The 12,956-nt window shown below is 46.1% G+C and overlaps 1 protein-coding gene across 5 annotated transcripts in view; it reads right to left on the bottom strand.

Moving 5' to 3' along the window:
- The window catches only part of MYZAP (myocardial zonula adherens protein), a 137,342-nt gene that overhangs the window by 73,906 nt on the left and 50,480 nt on the right, over window positions 1–12,956 (bottom strand). For all 5 annotated transcript variants that reach the window (XR_010945911.1, XM_067748156.1, XM_067748148.1 and 2 more), the window contains 2 exons: window positions 3,194–3,349; window positions 27–119 (listed from right to left, as the gene is read on the bottom strand). Coding sequence is in view for 4 of the 5 variants with exons in the window: in XM_067748128.1 (XP_067604229.1) it covers window positions 27–119; window positions 3,194–3,349 (249 nt within the window). In the remaining variant the exon portion in view is untranslated. The remainder of the gene's footprint in view (window positions 1–26; window positions 120–3,193; window positions 3,350–12,956) is intronic.

Below are 12,956 nucleotides of genomic sequence, written 5' to 3'. Positions count from 1 at the left end.
CTAGCATCCCTCCACATTTTACTTACTGACAGTTCTTGGGTGAGCTGTCGAATCTTCTGTCTCATTTCATCATAGTCTCCATACATTCGCTTCCTTACATTTTCCAAAGTGGCTCTTACCTGCAGCCCACAAAGATGCTAGTTAGAGATCAAGCTACAATAATAATAATAAATGCATATTGTGATTATATATAATTATTGATAACTATTAATTATACAAATAACATGCTCTAAAGAAAGATTCGTTTACTGAAATTCACCTACCACCCTTAAAACCATATTCAGGCCAGATTTTCCCCTTTTCCTATCACATGTTTTTACAAGTAGAAAATGTTGAACAAGTTGACTTTCTAAACACATGGCTAGGAGGACCAAAAAACCAAAAAGCAAAAGCCACCTCTAATTTTCCCTATCTCTGCCCTGACTGCCAAAGAACAAATAAATGTTTGGAATATGAGTCAGGAAAGTATGAGCTTAGAGAGCCCGTAAATGTGAAATTCAGTTCCTCAGTAATCACCAACAATACACAAGGCACTAAATATAAGAAAAGTCAGTTGATCCCCCAAACACCTGTTTATACAAACTCTGTTTAAATTTCTCCACAGTACCACTCTTCCAGAGGAGTAACGGGGCCTTAAATACATTTTCAATAAAAACAAAAAACCTAACAAATAGTCTCTGTCTTCCCCCTTCTTCTGGTGCCCCTAGGAGGATGAAGAACTCAGGGATCTTCGAATAGAACAGGAAGCCTCAAGGAGCCCTCTCCAGAATGCTCTGGAACTTCTATCACAGGAAAGGCTCAAAGGCAGCAGTTTGGTTTGACGGGCGTGTAGGGCACAGCACGAGCAGACCTAATTTTGAAGCTGTACTTGCACAACTAGCACGTTGTTTTAAACTGACTGCATGTTTATTAGGAGTGACTGGATATTGGTGGAGATTCCAGGGCAGGAAAGAGAGGGCAAGTCAAGACACCACGCCCTCCCCAGATGAATTCTAGTAATAAAGACTGCTTTCTTGTCATTGACTACTAACACTTTGGGGAAATGAGCCAAACGCACAACTTTTCATTCTGGGCAGGCAGAATGGCTCTCATCTGTGGCCCTGAGTTAGCTCTTGGGCTGCTCACCATTGGGAAGTGGGTGGAGCTGGGTGTTGCTCCCACTGGCAAATACTGCAGGAAGCCAACTAAGCCAGAGTCACCCACAAGCAAGGGAGGGCACACAAACCCATAAATACACTCAGGAATGAGGAGCGAGTGACAGGTCTGAAACCAGCTATAGAAGGTGTTTACCCGGAAATTAATTTTAAGTTGCAGATCACAGTGGCGGTTGGGAAATTCAGGTCAGTGACTCCCCTGTGACCTGGGCACCTGACAGCCTGAACCTACTATCTCGTCTTGGGCAACCTGCAACTCTCCAATCTGCTTAGGAGGTTTACCTCTGAAGTGGTGCCGTGTTATTTGGGGCATTTCAGTAAGGAAAATACAGGAAACTAGGAAGGTGCAAGCTGTTCCCACCTGGGAAGATGAGGAATGGGATACTGTGAATGGTTAAAACTGATCTCTGGGGGTTGGATGACTGGGGCTCTGAGGCTGGTGGTCGTCACACATCTTCTGCGTGTCTGAGTATGAGTAGGGCTCCTTTCCTTCATTTTCTCTGCTAAGCATGTATTGTCTCTTTTATTCCTTAAAATTATACAAGTATCCAAATCTTTCGAGACACATTAAGAAATGCACATTATTTTTGATATTTGAGAAGAGGTGTTCTTCTCAAAAACTCAAACAAAAGCCGACAACATGTGTTTTGTGTCTTATTCGCAAACACAACCAAATAAAATGAGGCACGAAGAACTCGTTTTGACCTGAAGGGTCCCTTCCCAGACCTCACAATCTATACATGAGAAAACTGAAGCCCAGACAGGGCAGAAGTTTGTCTGGGCCAAAGAGCCAGACCTTGAACCAAGATCCATGGGGACCCTATTGCCCACGCTGCCCCTGCTTCTCACTTTCTAGTCTACAGGCCAGTGTTTTGGTGCAGCTCATTGCCTCTCTATCTAATCACTCTGGTTTGGGTCACAAAGGCACTGGTCAATCTAGGGAGACACGGGGTGGACCAAAAAGGAATGGAAATGATGGATGGATGGATGGAGGGATGGATGGATGGAGGGACAGGTAGGTAAGTCGATAGATATAGATAGATAGATAAAAAAGAAATGAAAAAATTACAAGGAAACGCTCCAAAATGTTAACAACTGTTCTGGTTGAATCGTAGAATTACGGGTGATTTTCTTTTCTTCTTCATACATATTTACATTTTCCAAAATTTCTCAATAGACCATATAGTTTAAAAGAAACATAATATTCAGTCCCTGGTCAGGGAACTAAGATCCTGCAAGCCGTGCAGCATGGCAAAAAAAAAAAAAAAAAATTAATATTAATTACAAAAAATTGTAATTAATTGACCTGGGTTGGACAATGTCTATCATGGTTGACTTCCCACCATCCATTTCAACCTAACTGACTGGTCTGAACCAGCAATAGTCATCCTATTCCCCTTGCCAGTGATGGATTTGGGAACGGGCATGTGACCTGGGTCCTGGCCAATGAGAAACAAGGGGAAGTCTAATGGAGGGTCTCTATAAAGTAACCAGAGATGACTGTCCTCTTTTCCTCCTCCAGACACCATCATATTTTTAGATGTTGCCATGAGCATGAGGCTGAAGGAGAAAAGAACCCAGGGAAACTCAGAGAAGTAGAACTGGAGCTTGGAGAGGCCTGCGTAGAGCCCACCTACCCCTAGAGTTACCCCCACATGAGACAAATTCCTTTTCAGGTTGGCTTTTCCGTTACTTGCAGCAAAAAGCATCCAAATTAATACAGTTGTCCAAACTCGTACATTAGGAGTGTTCAGTGTAATAAGCAAAACTACTTAAGAGCCTACTTATCACACATGGAAGAAAGAAGCCACTTGGTCTCCTGAGTATCCCTACTTAGTAACATCTAGAAATTCACTCTATACCTCACTGCAGAGTTACATCTGCGCTTTTCCTATTACCATGAAGATCTGTGGCCACAGTTCCATCCACAATGATAACACTTAGAATTGTTTCAAAATGCCTTATTACATTCATATCCACCCTCTTACATGCTACAAGAAGTGTATAAACCAGAAAAAAAAAATCCTTAAACAACTCACGTCTTTGATGTAGTTCATCTCTTCTTTCAGCTGATTGGTGGTCCACCCATACACCACCATTTCTTTCTGCTGGTTTTGATCTGATCTTCGTACCACACCATAGACAACACCCTGAGGGAGTTTCATGGTGGGTTCGCCATTGCTCAGGTCACGATACTAAAAGAGGATAGAAAGAGAGAAAGAATAATGACTCTTTAGGCCTCGTAGAGACAGCTGTCATCGTGGGCCCACTGTATATGGTTATGCAGGTTGTACCCAGCACTAGGGGGCCTGGCAGTGGGGAGAACGGCCAGTAGAAATCCAGCCTGGTCTCTGCTTGCCAAGTCACACCTGGCGTGGGCTGAGCCTGCCTTTACCCTCGAGGAATAGCACCTTTCCCTAATTTCTACCAAAGCTCTGTTCCTTTACCTTGTAGTACATATGCCAGGCCCCATCTTCCCAGAGAAGGTGCCTTTATTTAATTCTCACAAAGGCGCCAGGCGGACTTACGCCATCCCTGATAACAAGAGTGTCTAAAATCTCGCATTCTTGGTAATACTGTTTTTCTCTTTATACCAGTTCCTCTGTACGACTTCGTCCTCATCATTAACTGTGTGGCCTGAAATGCATGAGGTTGAGATACGCAAGAGAAGAATTTTGGCAGCCATCTGGCAGCCAGATTGTCCTCTGAGGTTAGGGCTGACCCTGGAGCCAGTTCCGAGGAAAGGGGGTAGGGACACCTGTTGTGACCATTCATGAAATATTTCTGGAAAGCCAGGCAGAGGTGGCATAACTTCACCCCAAAAGAATCTTCTGCTCCTTAACTCACTCAGTTAAAGCTCTGATCAGTGCTAAAGTGCAAATACCTTTGGGAAGTGGGGAACATGTCCAAGTCCTAACACATCTTCACAGACTGAAGGCTCAAGAAGCAGGAGGAAGAGAAACTAAGATTTGTTGAGCACCTACTATAAGCTAGAAATGTTCCTTATATATTTAATCTTCACAACGACACCGTGACATGGTGAATATCCTCTCAACTTTATAGCTGAGAAAACTGAAGTTCAGAGAGGTTAAGTCTCTCCCTTATGGTCACACATCTAGATTCAAGCCCAATTCTGTGTGACACTAAGTACACCTTCCCACAGTGCAGGCTTTGTTACATGTAGAGGCACAGAGTAGGCCTTCACAATATGGAAGGGAAGGGACAGGAAAAACTCAAGATGAGACAGTGAGACTTCAGAGAAAAACCAGCCTACATCTAATCTTCCTTGGGACAATGCCACAGAAGGCTGAATTCCATTACGGCAACTCTGTTCTTTCACTAATTTTAAAACCACCTTTGCGGGCTTCCCTGGTGGCGCAGCGGTTGAGGGTCCGCCTGACGATGCAGGGGACACGGGTTCGTGCCCCGGTCCGGGAAGATCCCACATGCCGCAGAGCGGCTGGGCCCGTGAGCCATGGCCGCTGAGCCTGCGCGTCCGGAGCCTGTGCTCTGCAACGGGAGAGGCCACAACAGTGAGAGGCCCACGTACCGCAAAAAAAAAAAAAAAAAAAAAAAAAAAAAACACCTTTGCATAAATTCTTTCTATGCACTTGCGAAACATCTTTGACATATAAAACTATAATTTGCATTTTAAAATCATTCATTTGCAGCAGAATAGTAAGTACTTCATATTCCCATTCAGTCAAAGTTTGTAAAAGTAAAGCAAAGTTACCAGACAAATTATTAATCATTAACGACCTCTAAGGAGGGGACAGTGGGGAGGGGCAGGGATGCTGGAGGAGAGGATGACTTCAATTTTTTCTTTAGACCCTTGTGTATGGTTTGTTTACAATGTGAGCTTTTTTAAAAAAAATTAAGAAAACAAAACAGCCATTGCTTCCCACTCTTCTGTACAAACCTGTTAAGAGAGAAAATATGAGGAGTGGGACACTCTGCATTTGCTTCTGGAAAGTGCTTCCACTTGAGCCCCTCATACCTGGGTCCCACGGGCACTGAGGCAACTCTTGAAGTTGGTATCTAAGTTTAGGTGAGTGGGGGGTTAAATGGCTCTCAGTGGAGTGCAAAGCTGGGATTAGATATCCCTGCTTTACTACACATTTAATTAGGAAGAGGAAAAGCTCTAACGAAACTGCCCACACACCAGGAAACAAAAGCATGCTCTTTCTGTCACCAACTCCACCCAGTTCCTGAAAAACAAGCTGATGTCGGCAGGTGGACTGGCTTACAGGAAAATGCTCAGGTGGCCGGATACAGAGGACTCTGCCTCCCTGCCCACGCGGGGAGATGAGGTCCATCACTGACGGAGGCAAATACAAACATGCCAAGGACAACAGTCTGTGAAACACCACCCTGGAGGTCGTGGATCTGAAAATTATGCACATGGAAAGATACCAAAGTTCTGTTAAGTAAAAAAGAGTAAATTTCATATTCCCATTTTTTTGTTTTAGAAGTGTGTGTTTGAGTATATAAAACACCTAGAAAGATGGACTCCACACCGTTAATGATAGTTTCCTCAGTGAAAAGGGGGATTTCACTCTTCCCTTTATGCTCTTCTGTATTCTATTTTAACTAGTTTGAAATAACAGGCATTATATTTGAATTGATCATTTTTATTTTAATTTTCAAAACATGAAAACTAAAAACTTATTACAAGGTCAGGGTCTAAATGACAGACCCACAGGGAAGGGCCCAGCACAGGACTCTGCTCAGAGGCAGGGCCACCAGCGTGGGCCGTCCCACAAGCACAGGATTCCTGAGGCAGCACGAGGAGCTGCTGGGCTGTGATGCGGAAAGGGAACGGATGGTTATGGAGAAAGAGAAGGGGAAAATATTTGTTGCCTAGCCGTTTTATTATACAATATTTAATCCTCACAGTAACCCTACTGTGTAAACATTACTCTTTCTTCCAAGGTGGTAGCATTCAAGTGCCTGTGCATGTCTTTCCAAATCTAGGCCCCTTCCTTAATCAGAAAGCCTTCAGGATAGCTAAGAGGAGAGGAATTGGAACACACATGTCCCTGCGGCCCATAGACCTCAGGGCTACGGGAGCCAAGAGCCGGGCCCTCAGGTCCAGGGCCATTGGGAGGAGACGGGCCGGGATGGGAGGCTCTTCTCCAGCCTCCTGGCATCCATCTCCCTGGCCCCCACCACCTCCTCTCTGTTCCTTTATCAGCCAACCTCCTTCTTTTTTTTTTTGGCGGTACGCGGGCCTCTCACCGCTGTGGCCTCTCCCATTGAGGAGCACAGGCTCCGGACGCCCAGGCTCAGCGGCCATGGCTCACGGGCCCAGCCGCTCCACGGCATGTGGGATCTTCCCGGACCGGGGCATGAACCCGTGTCCCCTGCATCGGCAGGCGGACTCTCAACCACTGCGCCACCAGGGAAGCCCAGCCAACCTCCTTCTTGCCTCAGGCATTTACACAGGCTATTCCCTCTGCCTGCAGAGCCCACCGCTGGGCTGAAACGTCCTTCCCTCAAGGTCATCTGCACTGACCCTTCAGACCGTCAGGGCGCCACAACACTTCCCACAGTCGCAACGGGGTGACTATCAGCATCGTTACTGTATGTGAGGCCTGCTCCCCTACCAACTGGAAGTTCCCAAAAGTCTAAAGTCTTGTTTGTCTTTTCCACCATAATCCCTGGCATCTAACAGTGATCACCACTTAAGGAGTTTCCCAGTGAATATTTGCTGAATGAATAGGGAGCTTTAGAAGCTGGAAGAGGTTCTGGGGAATTACCCAGAATATGTAAATATGGTCCCCTGAAGAGAACATCCTTTGTTCCTCTTAGATGGAGGGACAGGGAGATGATATTTGTCTCAATCATAAAATCTATATCCAGAAAATATTGCAAAGGAGCTGAGACTGCTATCATTTTTATGAAAGGTCAGTATGATTTTGGTCAAAAACTGGAGGATCCAGAAGAAAATGAAAAGAGCTGACACGTTTGGCACTGTGTTTGTAGCTAAATTTTTCTGCTCTCGTGTCCTTTACTCTCCCCATAAGATAAATGTTAATTTTTAGGCATGATAATAGCATTGTGATTATATTAAGAGATAATCTTTATCTTTTAGAGAAATATGCTTGAACTATTTATGATATCTGGGATACAGGGTGGAGGAAGTGGACGGGGGTGGAGACGGGGCAGGACTGACTATGGGCTGAGGGTCGTCAGCTGGGTGAAGGGTCCATTATTCTCCTTTTGTTTATGTTTGAAATTCTCCAGAATTAAAAGTTTTTAACACTTCTTTATAATGCTGCTCTGTATTAATAAAAATCACATTTTCAGAAATGTACACTAGGCCTATGAAAAGCCTCCTGGGCATGAAACAACAGGAGGTAAAATCGCCTTGCAAACAAAAGCCCTAATAAATGCACCGAATGAAAAAGTTATCGCCGAAGAAGGGAAAAGGAAACGATCAGCTGAAAGAGCATCCCAACCCCCTCGGTACAATGCCGCAGAATTATCAACAGGCACCATCAGTCAACTATACAGAGAATGTCTCCGTGACACTGTTCCCTGGGATGTATGCACAGCTTACTACTTACATTACAGGCTCATGCTATGGCTGTTTTCCCTAAAGACACACTTGGTGGCAAGTGCCTTAGAAAAGAAAAACTATAGAAAAGTAACCCAGCCTGAACTCTTGCTGCAAGAGTTTTACTGCTGGGGGAGAGCTGGGGTACGAATCCAGTGACAGATGACCATATTTTCCAAACCCTAAGTCAGAATATAAGATCTTACAATGAGATAAGCTCTACAGAGGCAGTGACTGTATCTGCCGTAGTCACCGCTATATCCCCGACACTTAGTGTAAATAGATGCTCGATAAGTCCATTTTGAAGGCAAGAAGAGAGAGAGAGAATACTTGGAACTGTGCTTAGGCCAGAATATTTGGAGTATGTGGTCATCCTAGACACTGATCTGTGCAAAGGAAGAAAATCCCACGGTCAAGAAGGGTTCTTAGAGAATAATACCAGAAAGCACAGTTTTCCAAAAATCCGAATTGATGGTGGTAGAACGCCACAGTCAGCCCCTGACCCCAGAGGCTAGGACAGGCAGCTGGTCACACGTCCAGCTGCCAATATGACTTAGATGGACCGTAACATGGATTGACTGACTTGAAAGCTATAAGCCAAGTTATTTCCAAAACTTTTTGTTTGGGACCTCTTCCTGCAGCCAGAGGGTGGCAGCTGACCTGGGGACTCTAAGTGCTGAGCCTCCGGGCATCCTATCCATCTTGTAGGCAGAGGAGGTGACTTTCAGGAATGTGCTCTGACCTGTCTGACCTGTGTGTCCATCATAGCAAATTACGGTTCCTGGTCATTACTCATGCTTGACTTTGTTTTGCCCGATTGTGACATCAATGAACGCTACAGCTGAGCCTAAGGGGCTCTTCCACAGCCTGGGAGGGAAATAGGGAGGGGACGGGCGGCCCTGTCCCCTCAGAGAAATGGAGACCTTTGGCTTACTGAGATACTTGTTATTTCTGACTCTCGCACAGATCGAATAGAGACCACTGCCTACATAAACTCATGCTTGGAAAAAGACGGATCACTTTGAATGCTTAAAGATGAGAAGAGGGCTTCCCTGGTGGCACAGTGGTTGAGAGTGCGCCTGCCGATGCAGGGGACGCGGGTTCGTGCCCCGGTCCGGGAAGATCCCACATGCCGCGGAGCGGCTGGGCCCGTGAGCCATGGCCGCTGGGCCTGCGCGTCCGGAGCCTGTGCTCCGCAACGGGAGAGGCCACAACAGTGAGAGGCCCGCGTACAGCAAAAAAAAAAAAAAAAAAAATGAGAAGGGAAAGAAAAATTCTAGCCAAGCAGAAATCCCACAAGAGAATGTAGTTCTAATGACAGTATCCTTATAAGAGTAACCTCTTAAAGATATTACTCTATACTCTATACTAATATCTTAGAGATCTTACTCTTTATATTACTCTAAAGATATACTCTCTCTGTAAAGATATCTCTAAGTAGTATCGTAAAGATATTACTCCATTCTAAGCAGACAATAGCTGCTTAGGCCTAAACACTCCAGGAAAAAGAGAAGGAGAAGAATATCTTCAGGGAGGTGGGAGGATCAGTTCTTTTCTGGAACCCAGGGGTATAGTACACAGCTTAGGTAAGTTACCTCGACTGATACAACAGACTTTCCTGAGAGGAGGAAGTGTGCAAGTTGACATCACCATGACGACACGGCCGGGGCACAGATCCGAGACAGAACTACTACCACTACTAGCTGTGTGGCCCCGTGCAAGTGACTTAACTTCACTGTTTCAGGGTCCTGAACAGTAAAAGGGGGATAATACCACGAGTTTCAGAAGCTTGTTTTAAGGAATACATGGAATAATATACATAAATCATCTAGGGCACCGCTGGGCACACTAGCAGATAACTGACAGATTCTATTGTTAGCGGTGGGGGCATGACATTTCCGAGCATCTGATTTCCTACTAAATTCTCCACATCTGTCTGGATGCTTCCGCCTGTCTGTCCACCTCTCTCCTCTTGGATCCTTTTGCTATTCCCATCACAGTCACCAGATTTACTATGACAGTGAAACGCTCACCCCTGAACTGGCCTTGGTTTCCCTGCTAGGAAAATTCAAGAGCTTGGTGCGCCATCGCCTGGCCCCTCCTCGGTGTCCAATGAGGTTGTGGGGCGGCAGCACTGCTGGGGCAGCCGACGCAGCCCTGACCTTATGTTAAACCACAGCCACTGCACTTTCACCGTTCTACAGATGGTGTTGTCGTACATATTCGTTTGAATAAAGAGTTCCAGAACTAAAGAAATGTGGGGAAATGCTGGCTCCAGGCTAACATTTCCATTTGCTAGAAGAGGAATTTGAGGCCCCTGGAGATGACTTGAGTGGCCCGACCACGACCTCGAGTGATCAGGCAGCCAGCACTAGAACCCAGGCCTCTTTGCCCTCCAGGGGCTGCTATCTCTGAGAGGCACATAGAGTCCTACACGCTATCACCAGGGCAGCTCCAGCCCCATCTGAATCACAGCAGCACACTCCCTCATCTGGCAACAGCCCGTGATGTTGTATAAACAGTCACACCAAGGATGAGAACGCAGCAGGCTTATTCATCCGGGGCTTTTAAGGGAACAAGGACTATAAAACCGAATGGCAAGGGTTTCCTTGGAATCATTTTACTGGGCTAGGAAAGCCCCCGACTTTTCATACATACACATATATCCGCTCTCCCTCACTCAGGGTTCTCCAAGATTGAGAGAGAAACAACTTCTTTAAAAACACAAGTCACTAAAGGACATCTATGACAGAAGGATGCTAATAGCTAACTAAAACATTATACACTTCAAGCTACTTTGTCACTTCGGAAACACCTCATCGTCGCACAGCCTCCGAATAGGCAGAGCTCAGATCGTATTCTCTAAAATTCAACTATGCAGTGAGACCCTGATTCAACACTGGTGTTGGTTCTATCTCTTACTTCTCTGTGTATGTGTGTATCTGTGTGTGCATAAGAATATTTGCACATAGATTTGGATAGGAATATGGATACGTACATTCACAAAGTTCTTTGAAAATGATAGGGGTTTAATTTCAAAATTATCTACTACCGGGCTTCCCTGGTGGCGCAGTGGTTGGGAGTCTGCCTGCCGATGCAGGGGACACAGGTTCGTGCCCCGGTCCGGGAAGATCCCACGTGCCGCAGAGCGGCTGGGCCCGTGAGCCATGGCCGCTGAGCCTGCGCGTACGGAGCCTGTGCTCCGCAACGGGAGAGGCCGCAACAGTGAGAGGCCCGCATATTGCAAAAAAAAAAAACACAAAAAAATAAAACAAAATTATCTACTACCAATTTTAATTTTAATGTTCAACAATTTAATAAACATGTCATCAATCCCTCAACACGAAATTTGTGTCTACAAACTAATCAGCACTTCCTCTTCCATATAATTAATGACGTTTAATATACAAATAAAAGTCCATTGCTCATTTGCCCGAGTTGTTAATACAATTTAAGGTGATAATATTCCACAAAGAAACTTATCATGGGTTGAACAGTGTCCTGCAAATAGAGAGCACGTTGGAGCCCCCTTCCCCAGTACCTCACAATTTGGCCTTATTTGGAGACAGGGTCAAGTTAAGAAGAGGTCACTGGAGTTAAGACCTAACCCTATATGACTAGTGTCCTTACAAAAAGAGGACAAACTGGATTCAGAGACAAACACACACAAGGAGAACAGCATGTAAAGCTGGAGTGATGCTGCCATAGCCAGGGATTGCCCACAGCCGCCAGAAGCTGAAAGAGGCAAGGAAGCATTCTTCCCTGGAGCCCTCAGAGTGAGCATAGCCCTGCGGATACCGTGATCCTGGACTTCCAGCCTCCAAGACTGGGACGCCATAAATTTCTGCTGTTTAAGCCCCCCAGTTTGGGCAACTTTTTTATGGCAGCCCAAGGAAACTAACACAAAACTGAATCACCATAATCCACAGTCACGCACTAAGCGCCAACTACGGGCAAAATGAAAAGACTGCACATTGTTAAGTGTGTGTATATATGGACACGTTGTACACGGATGTGGCAGGAATATGTATGTATACATACGTGCAGTGCTTAGCAGCAGATGGCTAGGTGCCAAGGGAGAGGGTAGCCTGGGTGTCCTGCAGCTCAAGAGAGGGGATAATCACCCAAGCACAGGCAGGCCAGGAAGGTCGTGGGGAAGCGGGCCTTCGGTAGGGTCTTGAAGGGTAAGGAGACTTGGATAAACTGAGTGTGGCTGGGCAGAGACTCATAAATGATCCAGATTTCATACTTTTAAATATTAAAATAATGGTCATACAGCAATAAAATATCTGTCCCTAAAAGTAACACCACGCAGAGAACAATGAACACCAACTCAGCCACCAGCAGGACAGGACTCGGGAGAGCAAAGCTGAGGTACAGGGTGTGCATCCTCCCGAAAGCGGCCAACCTGTGTATGGAGGAGTTCTCTGAGGTAAGGTTTGTGCAGAGAGAGGAGGCGAGGCCCAGGTGTATTGGCAGAGGGATGCTCAGAGGAGGACATCATAATATCAGAAAAGATGCAGCAGGCACAGCCCAAAAGGGAGGAGGAGATGCAGTTTCAGGAAGGAGAATGACTTCTCCAGGGGGGACAGGGGAGAAAAGCGAAGAACCAGGGCCACTGGGTTTGACAAAAAAGGGGAAGCGATTTGGCATTAAGTCATCGCCTCTCTAATCAGTGTTACAGGCCAGACACTGTGGTGGGACCTTTGCATATACTAGCTCAGTTACCCTCTGCAGCTAGACTTCAATGTGCCTACTTGAAAGATGAGGAAACTAACAGCAGAGAAACAAAGTGTCTGGGAGCCATCCGTGGACTGGGGAAAGCAGTCTCGGGGCAGGTGGGATCTTCCTTAAGAGAAAGACAAAGAGAAGCAGGCAGCTGGGCATCTGCCTTAGGAGCAGGAAGCCATCCACATCCACCCAAGGAACCCATGACTCCAGAGAAAGACGCTGCCTCTGTTGTAATTACCTCCAGAAGCCTCCAAACACCCCATCCTGAAGCTGGGCAACCTGTACCACCTGCTACACCCTTCCCTCTGCTCCACTGTAATTCCTCTTCCTGATGATCTGGGGCCAGTAGACAGAATGGCCCAGCTGGCAGTGGTGTCTGTGTGTGGCCAGCTGCCCCATGGCATCCTTAGGTCCTCAAAAGACACTAAGCATCCTCCATGACTGTGAAAAAGAACAAGGCCCAGGCCTGCCCTCAGCCGGCTGAAGCTCTAACAGGGCCCTGGAAACCCTCT

Source organism: Pseudorca crassidens, chromosome 1 (assembly GCF_039906515.1).
Source record: "Pseudorca crassidens isolate mPseCra1 chromosome 1, mPseCra1.hap1, whole genome shotgun sequence".
In the NCBI taxonomy this organism is placed as follows: domain Eukaryota; kingdom Metazoa; phylum Chordata; class Mammalia; order Artiodactyla; family Delphinidae; genus Pseudorca; species Pseudorca crassidens.
The sequence above is the reverse complement of the archived record's forward strand: the minus strand, read 5'-3'. Positions and strand labels throughout refer to the sequence as shown.